Here is a 19,889-nt window from a genome sequence, read left to right as displayed (position 1 = left end):
GAGCCGGCGCTTCCAGATTTCCAGCCTCAGCTGCGTCCGTCACGCTCCCACGCTCACGTCTCACTCCCCCCGCTGGAGGAATTATCTGCCCCGTGTCCCGAGGGCCGGGGGGGTAAAACATGCTGTCCGCCGCCGTTCAGATCCTGGCGTTCGCCCTGGCGCTGCTGGGCGTCCTGGGCGCCACCGTGGCGACGCTGCTGCCCAACTGGAAGGTGAGCGTGAACGCGTGGAGCAGCATCATGACCCCCATCTCTCAGATGCAGGGTCTGTGGGCGGACTGCGTGTGGTACAGCTCCGGCGTCTTCAGCTGCACCATGAAGGACTCGGTGCTGTCGCTGCCGCCGTCGCTGCAGATGATGCGGGCCGGCATGGTTCTGTGCTGCATGGTGGCGGCGTTCGGGCTCTGTCTCGCCTCGCTGGGGCTCAAATGCACCCGGTGGGGGGGCAGCCATCGGGCGAAGGGCCACACGGCGATGGCGGCGGGCGGCTGCTTCGTTCTGGCCAGCCTGCTCTGCCTGGTTCCGGCGGCGCTCTTCACCAACGAGGTCATCACCGCCTTCCTGACCACCGACCTGCCGGACAGCAGCAAGTACCAACCCGGCGGCGCGCTCTGCGTCACCTTCATCGCCGCCGGGTTCCTGCTGGCCGGAGGAGTCATCCTCTGTCTGTCCTGTCCAGGAAGCGGGTCCTCCGGACCGGACAGCGTCTCAAACTCCGACTCAATCAGGATGGAAAGGAGGCAGGAGCCGAAAGTGGAACCCAAACAGAAGAAGAAGAAAAGCGTGCGGCTGCAGACGGATGAGGTGAGGCAGGAGAAAACGGTTCTGGACCGGCAGAAACTCCCACAGAAAGACCTGAAGGACAACTACAGCCTGCAGGAGTACGTCTGACGCTCAGGCGGAGGGGAAATGTGGCGTTCAGGCGCCTGAACTGGGGGAGGTGTGTGTGGGTGTGTGGAGGGGATAATTACGAAATGTTGTAAATGACAGATTGTAGATTCAGCTGAATGCCTCAGAAACAGAGCAGGACTCTAAAGGGAAAAAAAAAAACGAACCTCAGAGACACAAAAGGCTGAAAACCTTTAAAACTCGATGCTGCAGCTTCACTGAAACCAAAAACCCGAAGACAAAAAAACGTTTCAGCTCAAACTGAAACCGAAAAGCCATTTTATTCCAGCCACTTTTCTGCCTTCAGATAGAACTAATGCTCCAACAGGGCTGCAACCAACATTTCTGGGGACGGGGCCCCAATGCAACATTACAGGCAACATTTTTTATTTTTATGCTGTTTGTTCTTGCAGTGCATGAAAAAAAAAGTTTCGTTCTAGAGCCAAAAAAATTTATTTACTTTGTTTCCTTTATTACCTGCAGAGAGAATAACAAAAAATGACTGAACAGGCTGCAGAGGAAAACTGGAAAGTTAAGAAAGCAAAACTAAAGCTTGATTAAAAATTTTGTCTGCTGAGATAAAAAGAAAAGATAAAAATGTGCAGGTGCATCATGCATGATTCATCTCTGCACAAAACCTCCATCCAGTAACTCTCTGTAAATGAAGTGAAATATTGTTTCCTTATTATCTGATTTTTCTAGGTTCAATTTCCATTATAATTTATTTTTATTCTTGCAGGTTCTGTGGAAACAGAGAAAAGATGCAGGGAAAATAAGAAAATTCACCAACAGTCTGATGTTCCCACAATTATTGTTTTAGCAAAAAAAAATTAAAATAAATCACAATTCAGGTTTTGAAGAATTTGTCCACATTTGTCAAATTTTTTTGACAGCATCAAAATACGGAAGAGGATTAGGGCCACAGAAAACAAAATAAAAAGAATTCTGACTTTAATCTGAGAATTTTTTAAAGATTATCTCAGTTTCTCCAGATTTTGACCATCACTGAATAATAAATTTGTTACAGTTGATTATGTTAAAGTGCAGATTATTTTGAAAGCACCACTAGGTGGCGATAAAGACATCAAAACACATGCGGCTAAAGCAGTGTTGGACTAGCAACCTTTCCAGATAGTTTTTCTTTGTCTTTGATCATTTTTTTGTTCTGTTTCTAAATTCTACAGCAACACTTGAAGTTCATTGAAAACATTGTACAGTCTCACTGGAACCATCTTGTTTGTTTGTTGTTTTTTAAATAATTGTTAAGGAAGGTTTTTAGATTCTTGTTTTTTCCACATCATTGTGAAAACAGTGATCAGCGGTTAGATGCAGATTTTCCTTTATTAATTTGTGAAAAGGTGAATTTAACAAACCACCAGCTGCCTTGGACAGTCGGTCTGTTTCTGGAGGTCGGTGAGGAAACCTTCCAGGACATTAGCTGGAAATTGCTTTGATAGCCTCTTTTCTTTTTTAATGACTGCTGAGAAAATCACAGCTTCTGAATGTGTGTTGAATTTTTATTGAGCGCTGCTGCTGCCTTCTTCACCACGTCTGCTTTGGGTTTCCTCTGATCTCATCAATAATTTCTAGAAATCTTTCACTTTCTGCTTCAGCTGTACACGCTTGTATGAGAAGCAATAAAATATCTTGAGCTTCTTAGATTCTGCATTGTTGTGAATTATTTTCCACATCCAGAACGTCAAACGGACAAACACTCCATCTTTTCCTCTCGGATAAATGGGGGAGGAGAGAGGTAATGATGCTCTTTGCTTCCCATTATCTCCTCACCTCGGTTGGTTGCACATCGCCCCTCCGCCTCCCAGCTGCAGCCGCACCAGGAGGACACAATGGACCTGGAGCCCCCACGGTGTCACACACACTCAGTGGGCGCCGCGTCCTGCAGCCTGACTGAGCCGTCAATCACTCCTGCCAACAGCAGGCAGCTGAGCTGATCGCCCACTCTGCCTCTCAGGAAACGCTTCAGACCTGCAGAACAGAAAACAGTCGTCAGCACTGCAAAGCATTTCACGTTTCACCGTCAGTAGATGTGGGAAAACTGGACTGAGGAGGTGGAAAAAATCAGCAGAATGGTTTCTGAGCGTCTGCAGCTGCTGCAGGATTCACATTTCTCCTCTTTTCTCACTTTGATGGACGAACAACTTTAATGAGCCGAGGTTTAAAACATTTAATTAGCTCAGGAGGCGCCGATTCTCCCAACCCCCCAAAGCCAAATTAAAAGCTGTTTGAAATCTCTGATCGCTCCTTCTAATATTTAATTAGCTGCAGATTTGAGCTGCGATCAAATATCTCTACAGATTTTATCTTTTTACCCCCTGAAGAGCCAAAATAAATAATAATATTTGACATCTTAAATAAACTAGCAGTAAAAAGTCAATATTTTATTGGAGATCAAATTTCTTATCAGGTGAAAAAAGTTTGGTTTAAAATTATGTGAAAACACCTGACTCAGCATTTTCTAGCACTCAGACAAACTAATTTGTTAAAATTTTAAAAAATATCAATACTGATCTGTAAATATCTACAGAACCAGTCAGGTACCAGAAGTTTGTACATTTCTGAATTTGTAAGGATTTAAACCTGTTTTCTAAATCTAAATATTAGAAACTCATTTTGTTTTATGACTCTTTGGTTGACAGGTGAGGTTTTTGTGTCGGATCGATCAGTTATTGGTGGCCAATCCGTCAGACGAACCGTCGACTTCTTCCCTGGCTGTTCGGCAGAGGATGGTAGGCAAAGGAAATTAAATACATTTAGCTTAGGGCTGCATCTCTGCACACTTAGGAATCATCATATTAAATCAGATTATCAGCTGATTTAATGTAAAATGGATTTTGAAGTGAAACCTGATTTGTGTCATTATAACCAGGAAAGTCATGAAAACAAAACAAGGTTGTTACTGAGAAATTATTGCTATCAGAGGAATACTTTTACATTAATATAATTTTAATTCATTACAGTTTTAAAAAGATATTGAAAAGCAGTTTTAAACTTTAATCCTTTATTAGAGTCTCATTCATTTCATGTCTTTGTTTGTTGCCAAACTTTCTGATGCAAAACATTTAAGTTTCTTTAAATTATGTTTTGGTAAAAAAATAAAAATAAAATCCTGAACTTATAAATCTGACATAAAAAAAGTGTTAAACATTCATAAAAACCTTCCAGTATGGCTGAACTAAAACAATCCTGAAAGCAGACGGAATCAAATTTCCTCCACAGTGAAATCAGATTCACAGAATCAGTTTGATGGTATCGCTGTTCTGAAACAAAGATGCAGTAATATCATACTGGTTCACGGTCCAGTAACTGAGGTTCTGTTGAACTTCATGCATTAATTGATAAGGTTATTACTGAGGCGGTTATAGACAACAGAGGAAGAAGGTCACCAGACACAGAAGATGATGAGTTAAACTTCCTGTTTTTCTGTTTGTCAAGCTGCAGCAGAAGGTAAGACCTTTCCTTTTAAAGATTTTATTTAACAGGACGTGAAGAATGCAAACATATAATCATTTTGAAAATCTATTTACGTAGTTTTGACTAGTTTCTTGGTTTCAAACTATTTTTAAACAAAAGTTGATTAAATTGCCCATAGTTTCACTGTTAGTTGTTTCTGTTCTGGTTTTCTTTAACCTCTGACTCGTCCAGCCATTTCTGAAAACAAAAGATGTTTAGAAATAGATTTCTAGATTTCTCAAACATCTGCTTTGAGTTGAAGTTATGGGATCTTCACCTCCCAGACCAAGAACATCAAGCAAAGATTTACAATATATGGAAAATTATTAAGTGCTTTGTGATTCTGTTTTCTGCTCAGATCTCTGTGAACCGTGGTGGGAAATGAACTGAGAGTTTTTAAGTACACAGCCTTACTGGAAAAGTGCTAAACAAGTTCAGTTTTTCAAGATAAAGAGATTTTTTTCTCTCAGATTGATTATCTATTTTTATTTTACCTGTCTGATGAGGCTGTCTTGACTGTCACATGCTCCGTTATGTGACTGATTTTATCCTCCAAGCTGATGACAGAATTGATGAAACCAGTTTCTCCAGCTCCAACTTTTCCATAGAAAAGAATCGTGAACTGCTGATGACCTTCACCTCTGGGTTTGCAGTTTATGAACATTGGGTCAGTCCATCTGTTTCTGCTCAGGACAACAAACATCACTGTCCAAAATCAAATGGACGAATTACTGAACAGGAACATGTTTGCTGAGGTTGGAAAAGAAAAGAGAAAATGGAGATTTAAAGTGGAAATGATGTTACAATACAGTTCTTATACAATATATTATTGAATAGACAATCCATCTCCAGCTATTGTTTATCAAGAACTTTAAATTACAGAAATATTGAAATACATATAATTTATTATATATCAGTTTTAAGCAAACTTAAACTTAAGGAAGTGGAGAGGTAAAAATACTTTCCATACCTGAAATAAACATCCAAAGTTCAATCTAATCTAAAAAATAAAATATGTTTTTGTGAATTCAATGATAATGATAATAACACATGCAATACAATACAACACAGTAACTAATTTCAATAAATTTTGATAGTCTATCACTGAATGTCCTTTAAAAGTGATAGTTTAAAACACATTTTCCAGGGGAACAGGTGGTCACATTGGACTTTAGATATTTCTAAACTTCAGCAGATGATTGATAAACCTGAAAGTAAAAAAACAACCATTACAATGCAAACTGATGTAACTGGATCTGATGATGCACAGATTCCCTGTTAGTGTTCGACTGAAACTCTGCAGTCAGAAAAAACATGAAAACATCTTGATCCAGTTTACTTTCGTTTCTCGTAATCATGTGATTTACCAGAAGACACATTAGAAGTTGGCATGTAAAGAAATATTTATGACTTATTTCACTGAACATTTATAATCAGGAGACAGGAATTTATTACTTCAATGTATTTTTGGGCTGTTTGTGTTTTCCTGAATCTCTCAAACTGTTTTCTTTTGTCAGATTTGTGATCCTCTAAATTTCCTGACAGCGTTCCTGTGCATCTTAGAGCGTGTTACTGCCCGCTGTGACATGTCACATACTGCTTAGAAAACTGCCTGGTTGTATTTATATCAGTTAAGATATCAAAGCAGACAGAAGCAATGTGTGGGGAACGCCAAGGCACAAGTCACATGGGGTACATTTTAACCTGAGCTATCATGGCTCAGGTTAAAATGTTATAATAGGAAGCAGGATTAGCTACCATAACTATTATTGTTGTGTAACGTCCCCCCTGGATGGTGAGGTCACACAGGACTTGGGTGCTGGCAGGAACAGTCCTGACTCAGAGCAGCAGGTCTCAGGGTGATTTCCTCATGTGTGTAACGTTCCTCAGCTTCTTGTCTTGCAGCTCTGAATCTCCCTTCATCTTGTCTCACCATCTTTCTGGTCCGTTGAGATGTAGATGCCCTGACCTCATGGAAGGAAGTCACCGTTCTTCTTCTTTGTCTTTGTTCTTTGCCTTGGTCTTCATCTTCGTCTTTGTGGTCTGAACCAGCTGATGACAGAAGTTCGATTTGAAGCCACATGTTGCTGGTCTGACTGGTTGGTCCCCATGATCAGGACAGTCTTCGGCTCTGTGGCCCCGGCTCTTCTTCAGCTGCAGAGATCTTTGTCCATCTCCATCTTGGCTCAAAGCTGCCTGGAGGATCCAACCAAAGTTTCCTCTTTTGCTCTCACCTTTTATAGGGTTTATCCACCTTTTGGTTCATTTGCATTGGCGAGCACTGATGCTGTTTGTTTCATTGGCTGTTTGCTCAGACAGACAGATGATCTCAGATTCATCTCTGTCTTAGAGACATTGTGTCCTGATGTCTGTGTTAATGTCTCTGGTTGCTCAATGATCCTCCTTTATCTGTTGCCTGCACAACCTTTTCTTTGAAAAGTTTAAATTGTTCAACAATCTGTTTCCAAATAAGACATTGATCATCTCTGCTCTCCTGTTAGTTCCCGTTTTCCTCCTAAGCTTTCACCTTCCATCCACCTCCAACACATCAGTGATGTTTAATTGCAGTTACACCTTTTACACCATTTCAAGTTCAATGTCAAAATCACATTTATAAATTGTTTAGCTTCTCTGATTTATCATTCATTTATAATTTTATGATAACCATAACTTATTAGTTACTCTGATTATAATCTTAATGTGAGTTATTACAGATGTTTCCTGAAAAGAAACCAAGAATAATCTATTATTATAATTATTTGATACCAAAGTTACAGTTACTTGTTTTACTTGTAAGAGTTCCCACTGATGTAAATGTAAGTTATTACAAGTAAACCAATATTAATATAAGTATTTTACTTTGAATCTTATCCAATTACTCAAAATGTTTAGATTTTATTCTTTAAAACTTTCATGCTTTGAAATAAGGAATAATATCATTTATTTTTATAAATCTGCAGGCTGGAAACTTACTTCCTCTTTTTCCAGGAAACATTTTCTCTTCCTGTTTCATGACTTTCTGTCTGACTGTTTTCTTATGATTAGATAGAAAAAAGAAGTAGAAGTTTGCAGGAGACAAAAACAACCAGATTTATTTTATTGCAGTTTAAGTTTACTGTTGGGCCTCAATGTCATTTGTGATTAATTTTAAAGGTAACTTTATTTATTGTTACTGTTGAACTAAAATCTCCAGCGTGGGGAAATGGGATGATCTCAGGTTTTCTTGACTCTATGCAGATGACACACAGCTCCACATTATAATGTCACTAGATGACCTTTGACCCCATCCAATCACTGAACAGATGCTTAGAACAGATAAATGTGTGGATGTGTCCAAACTTTCTCCAGCTGAACAGAAACAATCTGAAGTTATTATCTTTGGACCTAAAGAGAAACAGTGTTTTGACTAAAATTGGAGGATCACAGATCTGGCAAAAGACAGAACTTGTTTTTCCTGATTGTAAATGTTCAGCAATGAAAACATCATCATCAGTGTCATACATGTTTCATCTTGCCTTATAAACTTGTAAAATGTCTTCTTGTAAATCACAAGTGAAAGTAACTTTAAGAGGTTTTGTATCTTGCAGCAGTGTTTCAGTCGTACGCTGCCAGTCTGCCTGAGTCAGCAGCTCTAGTTAGACGATTCTGCATTGCAAAGGTAAGTTTTTACATTCAGATTCATAGATCAGTTTGCTTCCCAATGTGTAGAAATATTCTGTGTTTTAAAATCACTTTTTAATCACGTTGGCTTTATGGAGTTTATTATTGGTTAAATTTATAACGTACAGTTAGATTAGATTTAACTCAATGTTTTTCTCTATTTCAGTTATGGGAAATTCTTTTAGGTCCAATCGGTCTGTTTCTCCTCCTCCTCCCACTAATCCTCCACGTAAGTCTGCTTAAAACTGAAATACTTTTGTATTATTATAATTGACATGTAATTTCAATATTTCTTCACTTATCAGTTCTTGATAAACCATGGCTGGAAATGAATTGGGGGTGAGTGTTGATGAAACAGTGTTTTGCATGGCAACTTTATTAAAACTGAATAGATAATTTCCACTTCAAGACTCTCTTATCTTGTTTCTGCCCTTTAACTTTACCTCAGCACAAGGTTCCAGTTCAGCCCATTTGTTAAGGACTGTGATGTTTATACAGCCAGTTACAGCTAGGGGGCGATGTGATGTTTGTTTTCCTGAGCAGAGACAGAGAAGCTGACCTGCAGTTCATCAACGACTACAGACCTAAAGGTGAAGATCATCATCAGTTCAGGATTCTTCTCCAAGGACCAGTTGGAGCTGGAAAATCCAGTTTCATCAACTCTGTCATCAGCACCTTGGAGGGTAAAATCTGTCACAGGGCTTTTGCAAGTACCGGACAGACCAGCTTCACCAAAGAGGTAAGAAGAAAATATATAATTAACATATATCCTTATTTCCTCTCTATCTTTTAATCCCTGTGACTAGTTCTTCATTGATCTAAGAACAGACTGACTGTTATAAAATAATATTCCTAAAATCACTTCTAGTGAAATAGGAATAGGAAACAACACAAATTTCAAAATACACAAAAAGGATCAATTGAATAAACAGACTGAAAGACAAAAGCAAAAGTTTTACAGATTCAGAGGCATCAGCCAGTCAGGTGATGGATGGAGGTTTCATTGTGATTTCATTTTGTTTTTTTCTGATTACAGTACAAAATGTACAGCATTAAGAAAGGAGACCAGGGAGAGATGTATCCTTTCGTGCTGAATGACATGATGGGTTTGGACAATCGGGGTCGGAGATACAGAAGAGTCTATGAGAAAGACATGGAAATGGCCATGAAGGGGCACATCAAGGATGGATACACAGTAAGGTTTCTGCTGCAGCTGTGAAAACTACTGGAGAAAAACCAGACCACGATGTTTTATTTTTATGACCACTTAACTTTTTACCTGTTTTCAGTTCAACCCTGAGAAGGCATTATCAAAAGATAATCCTCTCCACTACAACCAGAATCCAACCATCGATGACAAAGTTCACATCCTGGTTTCTGTCATCGATGCCGATAAAGTAATCCTCCTGGGAAATCCTGTTGTGGAGATAATTCAGGACATCAGAGACGAAGCCACTGAGCTGGGTGAGGAAAAAAATACCAAAGAACAATAAAAAACATTTTAAGTCATTTTACTTTCATTAAAGTTATTGAAAACAAAATTTGTTTTATATTTTTCTGCATAATTTTTCAAACCACATCAGTTTAAATGTGTAAATTTGTGTTTCTCCTGCAGGGATTCCTCATGTGGCCGTTCTCACCAAAATTGATGAAATCCATCCTGAGATCAAAAAAGATGTGAAAAAGTTCTGCAGGACCCAGGAGCTTCAGAAAAAGGTGATTTGTTTCTGTTTTGCTGTTGCTTCTTGTGGTCCAAACTGAGTGAGTTTCTTTAAACACTGATTAGTGCTGATTTTCTTTAAAGTAGAACTTCACTAAATCATTGTTTTGGTTATTTTTAGTCCATCTTTCACCCTTTCTTACTTCCAATCTGACCTTTCCTGGTTTTAACTTGCAGGTTAAGGATCTGAGCAATCTGGTGGGAATCCCAGAGAACTGCATCTTCCCTTTGAAAAACTACCACTGTGAGATGATGTTGAACGATGACATTAATGCTCTGGTCCTGAAAATCCTGAGACGCATCATTGAGATTGGAGATGAAAAACTGAATAATTAAATTATGACCTAAATCTATTCAGTTATGTTAAAATGTTAAAACCATCAGAATGTCTTCATGTTTCTGATTGACATGATCTTAATCATGATTGAACCCATAATGTGTTTGAAAGTTCAGCACTGTAAAAATAAAATTAATAAACTTTAAAGTCCAAGCGAGACTTTGCATGATTTAGTGATGCACCTGTGAGTTTGAATGTTGTGTTGATGTTTTCTTTCAGGTATTTTATACCTGAAAGATAAGAATCATAAAACAAATCTTCTCAAAGATATAAATCAGTTCTGCACAGAAAATCATTGCATCCATATGTTCTTTTTTTATGAAAAATGCTTCATTTAACACAAGAAACATGAAACAAAGGCTTCAGGTTTGATGGTTATTGATCAGCAAGAAGTTAATTTGACTACATTAACTCACAATAATGTAACCCATCAAGTTATTAATATAGGATGGATTTTTAAAAACAATAATGTTTAAAATGTGGAGTGTTGATTTTGTTGCTGTTACTCATTGGCTGGGGCTCAAAGTTACTCAGCCAGTGGGCCTGACAGTATTAGACAGAATGAGAGTAAAATAATAACGAAGCTGAACCAAAAGCTGCCAGTGGCATGAAAACGATGGAGGAGAAGCTGCAGATTGAACCTCATGACAACATTTCAGATGTTTCCTTAAGAACTTTCAGGAGAACTCAAAAGGAATCTTCTATAACAAGTTTCTTCTTAAGCAGCAAATAAAAACAGAAAAGGTTGCATCTTGACTTATGCAGCTGCTTTAAAGGAAAAGCACGTATTGGATGAGCAGGAATACCTGTTAAAGAGAAAAAGAAACAAAATACACATCCCACTTCAGGTGGAGGACACTGTTTTCAATACTTTGGTGTCACAAACGGCTCCACAGAGCTGTTTCATTGCGGCAAGAAGGTCCTGGGTTCGATTCCCGGCCCGGGGTCTTTCTGCATGGAGTTTGCATGTTCTCCCTGTGCATGGTGGGTTCTCTCCGGGTTCTCCAGCTTCCTCCCACAGTCCAAAAACATGACTGTCAGGTTAATTGGTCTCTCTAAATTCTCCCTAGGTGTGAGTGTGTGTGAATGGTTGTGTGTCCTGTGTGTCTCTGTGTTGCCCAGCGACAGACTGGCGACCTGTCCAGGGTGACCCCATGACCCCACCTCTCCCCCGGAACGTAGCTGGAGAGGAACCAGCAACCCTCCCGACCCCATTAGGGATGAAGGGTGAACAGGAAATGGATGGATGAATGAAACGGCTCCCCCTGCTGTTCAAACTTCTAAAGCTTCTATTATTTTATCCCACTCAAAATATTCTGCTCCCATTAAATCAAAGTCAACCTGCTGGAGACCTCTACAATATGCTGAAACAACAGAATGACATAACAGCTCTTCTGGTTCAAATGTTACCACCACACAGAGAAATCCCATCTATGACTGAGATCCTCTACAGTTCAGCTCCTTTATGAAGGCCTGTGAACTTTGTGTGGAGCCAAAGACCAGCTGGAAATGAAGCTGTTTGTAGTACCTTGAACAGTACACCAGGGGGCAACCAAGAGCCCTCATACATAGCTGCCTTCACATGACTGCAGAAAGAGGATATCTGGCCAAGCAACTCCTCAAAGAACATTTTGGCAGTGACTTTAATAAATGCAGCCTACATGGAAAACTAGTTGGCCCAACACTAAAGCTGAAGATGCTACAGCATTAAAATCATTTGTAGTAGTGTTTAATTGTAGAGCAGAATATAAACATTCAGCTTTTACAGGGACCAAACATTTCTAACTCATTGGTGGAGGTTCTAGTGAGAAACATGTAGCATTAATGGCAGACATAAAATCCACGTTCCACCAGATTAAGGTGTCTGAGGAGTATGTATGTAAACTTTCTACGTTTCATGCGGCCTCAAGATAATTTCAAACAAGACCTTGAGGAATACAGTATTACTGTCCACTTACTGGCAAAGTGAGCTGTGCTGGCTTTGCTCTCAGACTGCTGAGGATAACCAGTCCAACCTCTCAGCAGATGTTGTACCAACAGTCAGAAGCTTTTACATGGATGACCTCTTAAAGACTCTGCCATCAGAGGAAAGTGTCTTTACCATTCCCAAAGATCTTATGGCTGTTTGCAGCAGAGGAGGATTTATGGTAACCCAGTGGATTATCAACAGCCTAGAAGTTCTCCAATATATCCAAGGTCAGCTCAGGAACTGTTATTAGAATTAATATGATGAAGAGTTTGGTGTAGAACTGCTTTCTGTGAGAAGTGTCCAAAGATTCATTCATTACAACCTGAAATGATTAAAAAACTTTGTAAAAACAGGAGATTTCTACTAAGAATTATAAAGGATTTCATTTTGAAAATGGTTCAAAATGTTAATCACTATTTCTGATACAATAGTCTGAAGAGCTGAGAAAGAAATGTTGATGTGTTACTGTAATAATCAGTCCCAGAGATTAGTCCTCTGGTCATGCATGTATTAATGTTTTAGGGTCGTTTCTAGATAGAAAGATGATAGAAAGATGCCATTGTATGAAAAACAAACTTGTAGAGAACGGAGCAATTTATTAATTTCTCATAAGGATTGGATATCTGTGAAGACTAATATGATTGATTGATTGATTGATTGATTGATTGATTGATTGATTGATTACAGAAAAGGAAACTGATCTCTCCTCTACTTTGTGAAAAATAAGCTGTGAAGAAACTGTTTCCTTTCAATGGAAACTAGAAAATAATGTTAAAAGAAAGTGCAGCACCTTTTCTTTTATAAGTTTTTATTTGATATTTAATATTTTAATTACTCTTATTTCATTTTTTAAATGTGGATGAATGGATATGAACACTTATTTGAACAGAATGTAAACTGTAGTATTGTTGAAAATAATCTTGTTTTAGATGTGCACTATAAATATACACAGTGAAGCAAATCTTATCTGCACTAAATTGGAAAAATATACTGAATTACAAGCTCTACACAACAGTAGATGTAGATGTAACATTATGATTATAATTAAATGATTTTAATAATCATAGATTTTCTAAAGTGGGCCCGTTTCAGACATGAAAATAAATCCCAGTCAGGCTTTGGGCCTGAACGTTGCACTCAGATTTAAGACGTCAGAAGAAAAAATGCACTTCAGTTTTGATCACTGCTGCCGCCTCCATATTCATCCTAACAGAACAACATCAAACTCTGGTTTTGTGTGTTTTTATTTAATATCTGATGACAGAAATGAAGCTCTAGTTGTTTCCTCTCAAGATCCCAAAGTTCAGATTTAATCCTAACTATCCACTGAACGTCTGAGGGTCAGATTTATTCTCATATTTAGACCTGAGTCACTTTGTGGTGGAAGGTTTCCGTCTGATTTTGATCTCATCATGACGTCAGAGTGCTGCTGCTGTCCGACCACGTTCCCCTGCCCGTCCTTTCCGGGGTATTCCCAGTGCAGCTGTGTGCGCTTCAGACTGGATCGGGTTCGCTCTTTCAGAACCCAGCAGCATTTCTCACATGAAGCAGAGTCTTCATCTGGTTCTGCTTGACTTCTGACGCCTGACAAAAAAAACAATAAAAAATTTGTCAATTTCTGCCAAAAAGCTCAAAATTTTTGAGATAAAACAGAAACTTTTCTTCTGAAACTCAAATTTTGCTGTTATTTTCCAGTAAATTTTTGACTTTTTAAGTTCAGACACTATCTTGTTTTTGCTAGAAAGTTTCTGAGACATTAATGATAATTTGTTACTATGATCATTTTTAACTCTTTCTCACAGTCGTAGTTCTTCACAGGGTAGACGCTCTCTGGGATTTTCACTGGTTTTTTGGAGTTCTGAACCTGCAAATAAAAACAACAGATCAAATTAGAAAAAATAAATCACAAAGACGGACTAAAAACGCTAAAGCTGATGATTTAATGAAGCTGTTGAATTATTTTATAGAAACTAATCATATGGTTCATATGATTATGAACCATGTGAAGTAACAGAATAATTGACCTTCTCCTGCAGCTCCGGGGTCCTGCAGACATTTATCTCATCACTGCTGATCTCAGAACAGACGTCATCAGTTTTGGTCAGATCGGCCACATGAGCAGTCCCTGCAGGCAGAACTTCACAGGAAGTCACTTATTAATATTACACATTTAAGTTCTGGGGTTTAATAAATTATGCTAAATGTATTAAATTAGCATTTTTTAGTAACTTTATTGAAAGTAGAATAATTTAAATGTTTTGTTGTTGTTCAGTGTGATGTTTCCTCTCACCCGGATCGGTTCTTCCCTTTCTGATGTCCTGATGTGACTCCGCTGCAGCTCCTCCCAGCAGATTTGATCTTTTACCATCTAAGACAGAAACCAGGATGAGATTTTATTGGTGGATTCTGGTTGTTGGGCGGATCTTTTTTTGACAAACCAATCAGAGCTGAACTGAAAACAGTTACAGTTTTAATAGAATTATAAATTATTATAATAGATAATAATTTAATAGTAATAATAAATTATGGTCTGTTCTTTATTCTCCTTCAGCAGCAGAGACCTCACTGTGTCCATCCTTTATGTCCCTCATGACCTTTCCTGTCTTTATCATGATCTCTTCTGCCTCTCAGATTGATGTTGCTCAGACCCGTCATGTTGTTTATTACCAAAGGATTCATGTCACCCTGTTCTCTGTTTTAATGCTGTTAACCAGAAATAAACAAACATTCAAAATAAAACCTCCATCCATCGGCTATCCTTACAGGTTGATGCCTCTCAAACTTAAAAACTTTATCTTTTGTCTTTCTGTTTATTTAACTGATTCTTTTTGTGTATTTTGAAATCTGAGATGTTCTGGAGGGAGTAAAACTAAGAGCTGTGAAGGCTTATTGTAACCACAGCTTGTTGGAGGCTTTAGCATATTAAAAACTCTTCAGACTTCACCCAACATTGTCCCCGGCATGTAATTTTTAGATTACAGTGGAATTGAAAGTGGGCGTGGCCAAACTGCTCTACAGGGTTTGATATGGTGCAGTTTGATGCATCATCACTGCAAAAACAGGAAAACAAACAAAATAGAGGAATCCAGCGTGCTGCATGAGTACGAGGGGAACGTGACGTCTGAGCCGGAACAGAAACATAAACTTTATCAGCGCGGAAACAGAGCCGGCGAACTGGGCAGCATGTTGAGATGTCAATACACACGTTGCACATAATTCTTTGTTCACACGGAAATATGATCATCACTGCTCGCTCAACGCGCACGTCTGACAGCTTTTCAACTCGACTCATATCTTGATGAAGAATTCTCCAAAGAAACATCACAGGGGATAAATATCCATACGGCTGAACGCTTTCAGTGACAGAAGGCTTCCTGAGACAAACTTCAGAGACTGAGTGGTGACAGCGCGCGAGGCGGCCGGCGCTGTGATTGGTGCACTGACACCGACTTCCTGCCCTGTTCAATGCATCAACCATAAACCAACGATTCTGCTCAGAGTAGCATAACGCTCGCAGTCCAGCTTATAATAATAAATAGATAAATGATGCAGATTTTCGTATAAAAGCAAACAATGCTTGGCCTAGCTGGGGGGTAAGTAAAGCCTGGCAGCTGCCAGGCTTATAAAACTCCAGGATAAACCCTGTAGTGGTAAGTTTTCCCAACACAACTCGGGTGCAGTCGTTCTTTAGATCAGGTTGATAATACACAGAAGTTATGATGGCTGGAATGCTTTGACACAACTGGTTATATTTAGGTCCTTTTTTAACTGCTAAGGTATTCCTCTCCAATCTCGATGATGCTCCTCAGGGTGTAGAGGATCAGAGCGTCAGTTTCGTGGTTCAGCTTCTTCTCTGAGTGGTAGTTCTTCACAGGGAAGATGCAGTTCTCTGGGATGCCCACCAGTTTGCTGAGGATCTGAATCTGCAAGGAAAAAACCAGAATAGATCACAAAACAGCAGGAAAAGATTAACCAAAGATAATAAAATTAACTATTTTATAAAGTTCTTTATTGCAGAAAAATTCTATATTGTGCATTTAAAGAAGCTTGTTGAGTATGTACCATAAGCAGTAACAGTACAACAGGAATAATTTACCTTTTCCTGTAGCACCCGGCTCTGGCAGACATTTTTTATATCGTCTCTGATCTCAGGACAGGCCTCATCAATTTTGGAGAGAATGGCCACATGAGGAATCCCTGCAGAGCAAAACAACTCGCATCTCACTGTTACACAATATAAAGTTCTGTGGACTGATAAATACATAAAACACAACAGTTTTTAGTTTGTTTTGGGTTTTCTGGACCTATCCATGGTTAGGTGACTTCGTGCTGGTCTTGGTGTGTCTCTCACCCAGCTCAGTGGCTTCGTCTCTGATCTCCTGAATTGTCTCTGCTACAGTTTCCTCCAGCTGATTTATTGTGCTGGCATCAAAGACAGTAACCAGGATGTGAGCTTTGTCGTTGATAGTTGGATTCCGGTTGAAGAACGGATCGGTTTCGGACAACGCACTCTGAGGGTGGAACTGGAAACAGTTAAATAGTTGCAGCAATAAGAAATTATATGAATTTATTCCCCGTTTAGTTTTTTCATAGCTGCAGCAGAAACCTTACTTTATACTCTTCCTTGATGTGTCCCTTCATGGCCATTCTCATGTCCTTCTCATAGACTCGTCTGTGTTTCCAGTTGATGTTGCTCAAACCTGTCATGTCGTTCAGTACAAAAGGATACACGTTTTGGTGGTCTCCTTTTTTAATCTTGTAGGTTATGTACTGTTAACCAGGAAAAAAAAGTAATATTAGGAATAAACTTTTAATTTTGTCCTTTAATCAGTTTATTTAGTTTAAGTGTAACATTTGTGTGAAAATTATGATGGAGAATTTCAGACAAGTTATTTTATATCAGATCTGAATGGGAGAAGTGAAGTGAACGTTTTATTTTGGTCTAACAGTAAATCAGTCATCACTCCTTAGATCAGTGCAGAACTAAAGATGAGAGTTACAAGATAGAGAATGAAAATATTTTCTTCTCTTAAATGAATCACACATTTCCCTTTTACCTTCTTGGTGAAGGTGGTCTGAGTGATGTTGCACGCAGTCGCCTTGTGACAGATTTTACCCTCCAACACGCTGAAGACGGAGTTGATGAAACTGGACTTTCCAGCTCCAACTGGTCCATGCAGAAGAATCCTGAACTGCCGTTGGCCACCTGCAGGTCTGTAGTCGTTGATGAACTGCAGGTCAGCCTCCCTGTCTCTGCTCAGGAAAACAAACATCACATCGCCCCCTAGCTGTAACTGACTGAATGACTGGACATGTTTGATGAGGTAACACAGGTTTGAAGTTTTTATTTATTATTAAGTCGACACTCACTCCCAGTCCATCTGCAGCCATGGTTTTTCAAGAACTGTCAAATACAGAAAAACATTAAATTAATTTCATCAAATGACATCATTTATAATAATAAAAAATATATCAGTTTTAAGCAAACTTACGTGGACGAACAGCTTTGGAGTAACGTCTCATATCTGAAACAAAGACACATTTTGAGTTTTATCTTGTTTTAACATTAGAAATCAAATCACTTTTAGTAAATGCAGTTATATGCAGTTTACTTTCACTTTTCGTGGTTCAGGATTAACATCTCATTATATTCAGATTGGAGATTTTAGACTTTAGAAGGTAAAATGGACAGATACCTTTCTGGCTGAAAATATATAACAGAGTAAAACATTTAGAGGAACTCCTTTGTCTTTTCATTTCCTAAACCTTATTGATAAATTACTCTTTAACTGCAGTATGTAGCTTCTCAAAAAACGATTTTTTCATATTTGTTAAAACTGTTACCATGTTGTGACAGTTTAATGAGACAGATACTTTAAGAAAAGATCAATCTCCTCCATCTCCTCCATCTCCTCCCTGAGCTACTACTGCCTTCTGCAGAAATGCAACGCTTTGACCAAAAACAACCAATCAGAGCCAGGAGGCGGGGCTTAGTGCTGTCAATCAGCTTTGTGTCCATGCAGCTAATGGAAGAGAAACAACTTACTGTTAAGAGAAAACCGTTTTTCCGTCATCATCTGTGCCCATGCTAACTAGCCTTAGCATTTGTTGCTGGATCCTTTGAGGTGAACCAGTAGCTGTGTAAGATCGTGTTGTGTTCTGGTCATATAGAACTATATATCTGTCCGATCATAGTTCATGAGATGTACCTTTGAAATATTTACACACATTTGTTCAAAAGTAGCAGTGAATATTTATTTTTAGTACAGTAAATGAAATCACATATATAACATTCAAAGACTGTTCAAAGACGATCGTATTTGATAACTGAAACCTTACTTTCAATCAAAAATGAAAACATACCTAACAAACCAGGACGTTAGGTTGGTGGTTCACATCCGTCCAGCTGTTCTGCGCCTGTACATTAAATAAAACACAACAAATAAACATAAACAAACTACAGAGCATTAGCCCCAATGAACAGTTAGCAACAGTTAACAGTTGTAACATTAAACATAGCTAAAATGAACGAAATTAATAATAACAGTTAAAAACATTTACAAAACATGGCAAAACTATCCATGAAACTCTGTATATAATTACATTTGTCTCAAATATATGCTAAAATGTAATATTTGTAAAGAAAACAGAGCCGGTACCAGAGTTACAGGCGGCAACAGAAAAGGGGGAGGAGCTGTCGGTTACCGGTTGCTATGGTAACCGGTAACCGTCAGGAGCAGCGTTAACAGAAACTGATAAACCAATAAATGACTGGAAAAAAAACTTCTGGACTAGACAAAATCAATACAAAGAATTAATAAACAAATTAACATATGCTTTTTAGAAATATGTCAGTTTATAAAAATATTATGTTTTTCTTACCTAAATAAAATTAACTTCATTATAAAAGGACATTGTTATTAAACTAAATGTATTTAGCCAGCTTGTGAGTTAGAAGTTTAATATGGTTATTTCAGTATTTTCTTAAGGAATAACATGTATATTAGATGCAAACAGAAAATCCAAGTTGTAAATTGATGGCTGAGATGTTTTACAACTAATTTCATTTTTTGAATGGTTAATTGTGGGCATGAAAAAGTTTACAAAATAATTCAGATTTCTGCTAAGTTATAAATAATGGAAAAGTAAATCAAATCCCTTCACTTGAAACAGAACAAATAAGTACAGAAAGAAAAATATTTTAAAATAAATATAAAGTTATTGAAACCTGACTCCTCTACATGAAAGAGCATATTATCTTTATTTCATCTTTAAAGATTATGGTACAAAATGTAATTTATAGTATCGTTTAGAAAGATGTGATCATCCAAATCAATACTTGGATCAATCAAGATGAAAATTATTCAAATATCTTCATGCTGCCTTTGTTACTTTTGTCACTCACATATTTTTATTTGAAAAAAAAACTTTCTGATATGATAACCTTTATTTTAAGTAAACAAGGATTTTAGAAGTAGAATCAAACATTAAAGCTGTGAAAGATTTAAATCACTTTTAAAACTTTTGAAATCGATCAGCTCAATTCAGCGGCGTTGAGCTGCAGTGAGGCGGAGCTCCAGCAGGGGGCAGCAGTTACTTTCTGTTCGGTTTTATTGTTGCTGCACGTTGAGTCATCCTGTTTAAAATAAACGTTATTCATCCCATCAGAATGAAAATATCAGGAAAATAGAATGCTAAGAAAGCTCCAGGTTTAATGTATTAATAAACACATATTGATTAGTTTTCTTAGTCTTCTTTAAGAGTCAAATTAATTTTGTCGCACAATAAAAACAACTCAAGACAGTTTCTTGTGGTTTAATTTAAAAAAGGCCGAAAAAAATCACA

At 38.2% G+C, this 19,889-nt stretch overlaps 4 protein-coding genes across 7 annotated transcripts in view; 3 read left to right on the top strand and 1 right to left on the bottom strand.

The window, feature by feature from the left end:
- Positions 1–1,816, top strand: part of LOC122825661 (rho guanine nucleotide exchange factor TIAM2-like) — a 45,712-nt gene extending 43,896 nt beyond the window's left edge. Inside the window, exon 26 of the mRNA XM_044107162.1 lies at positions 1,627–1,816. The gene's annotated coding sequence lies outside the window, so the exon portion shown is untranslated. The remainder of the gene's footprint in view (positions 1–1,626) is intronic.
- LOC122825663 (claudin-20-like) lies at positions 97–1,816 on the top strand. The gene has a single exon (XM_044107165.1). It carries the CDS (start codon positions 120–122, stop codon positions 888–890), a length of 771 nt encoding a protein of 256 aa, XP_043963100.1. The 5' UTR covers positions 97–119; the 3' UTR covers positions 891–1,816.
- A 2,521-nt stretch (positions 1,817–4,337) lies between these two features.
- Positions 4,338–10,228, top strand: LOC122825662 (interferon-induced protein 44-like). 2 transcript variants are annotated; one of them, XM_044107164.1, is made up of 9 exons: positions 4,338–4,352; positions 7,946–8,016; positions 8,185–8,247; positions 8,324–8,357; positions 8,562–8,757; positions 9,055–9,213; positions 9,308–9,482; positions 9,634–9,734; positions 9,916–10,228. In XM_044107164.1, exons 3-9 carry the CDS (start codon positions 8,187–8,189, stop codon positions 10,072–10,074), a joined length of 885 nt encoding a protein of 294 aa, XP_043963099.1. In that variant the 5' UTR covers positions 4,338–4,352; positions 7,946–8,016; positions 8,185–8,186; the 3' UTR covers positions 10,075–10,228. The 2 variants fall into 2 exon arrangements, with proteins under 2 accessions (XP_043963099.1, XP_043963098.1); XM_044107163.1 differs by lacking the exons at positions 4,338–4,352; positions 7,946–8,016 and having other exon boundaries at positions 8,074–8,247.
- Positions 10,229–13,270: 3,042 nt separating this feature from the next.
- LOC122825659 (interferon-induced protein 44-like) lies at positions 13,271–18,773 on the bottom strand. 3 transcript variants are annotated; one of them, XM_044107160.1, is made up of 14 exons: positions 18,704–18,773; positions 18,408–18,461; positions 18,091–18,253; positions 17,537–17,569; positions 17,415–17,448; positions 17,102–17,297; positions 16,656–16,814; positions 16,396–16,555; positions 16,141–16,241; positions 15,814–15,967; positions 14,335–14,412; positions 14,069–14,181; positions 13,845–13,908; positions 13,271–13,628 (listed from the first exon to the last, which is right to left on the bottom strand). In XM_044107160.1, the coding sequence occupies exons 3-14, from the start codon at positions 18,119–18,121 to the stop codon at positions 13,360–13,362; spliced, it is 1,392 nt and encodes a 463-aa protein (XP_043963095.1). In that variant the 5' UTR covers positions 18,122–18,253; positions 18,408–18,461; positions 18,704–18,773; the 3' UTR covers positions 13,271–13,359. The 3 variants fall into 3 exon arrangements, with proteins under 3 accessions (XP_043963095.1, XP_043963094.1, XP_043963096.1); XM_044107159.1 differs by having other exon boundaries at positions 16,396–16,567; positions 18,704–18,769; XM_044107161.1 differs by lacking the exon at positions 18,091–18,253 and having other exon boundaries at positions 16,396–16,567; positions 18,704–18,770.
- Between the last annotated feature and the right edge of the window lie 1,116 nt (positions 18,774–19,889).

This window comes from Gambusia affinis, linkage group LG22 (assembly GCF_019740435.1).
Source record: "Gambusia affinis linkage group LG22, SWU_Gaff_1.0, whole genome shotgun sequence".
Lineage (NCBI taxonomy): Eukaryota > Metazoa > Chordata > Actinopteri > Cyprinodontiformes > Poeciliidae > Gambusia > Gambusia affinis.
This window is presented reverse-complemented; position numbering and strand designations above follow the sequence as displayed.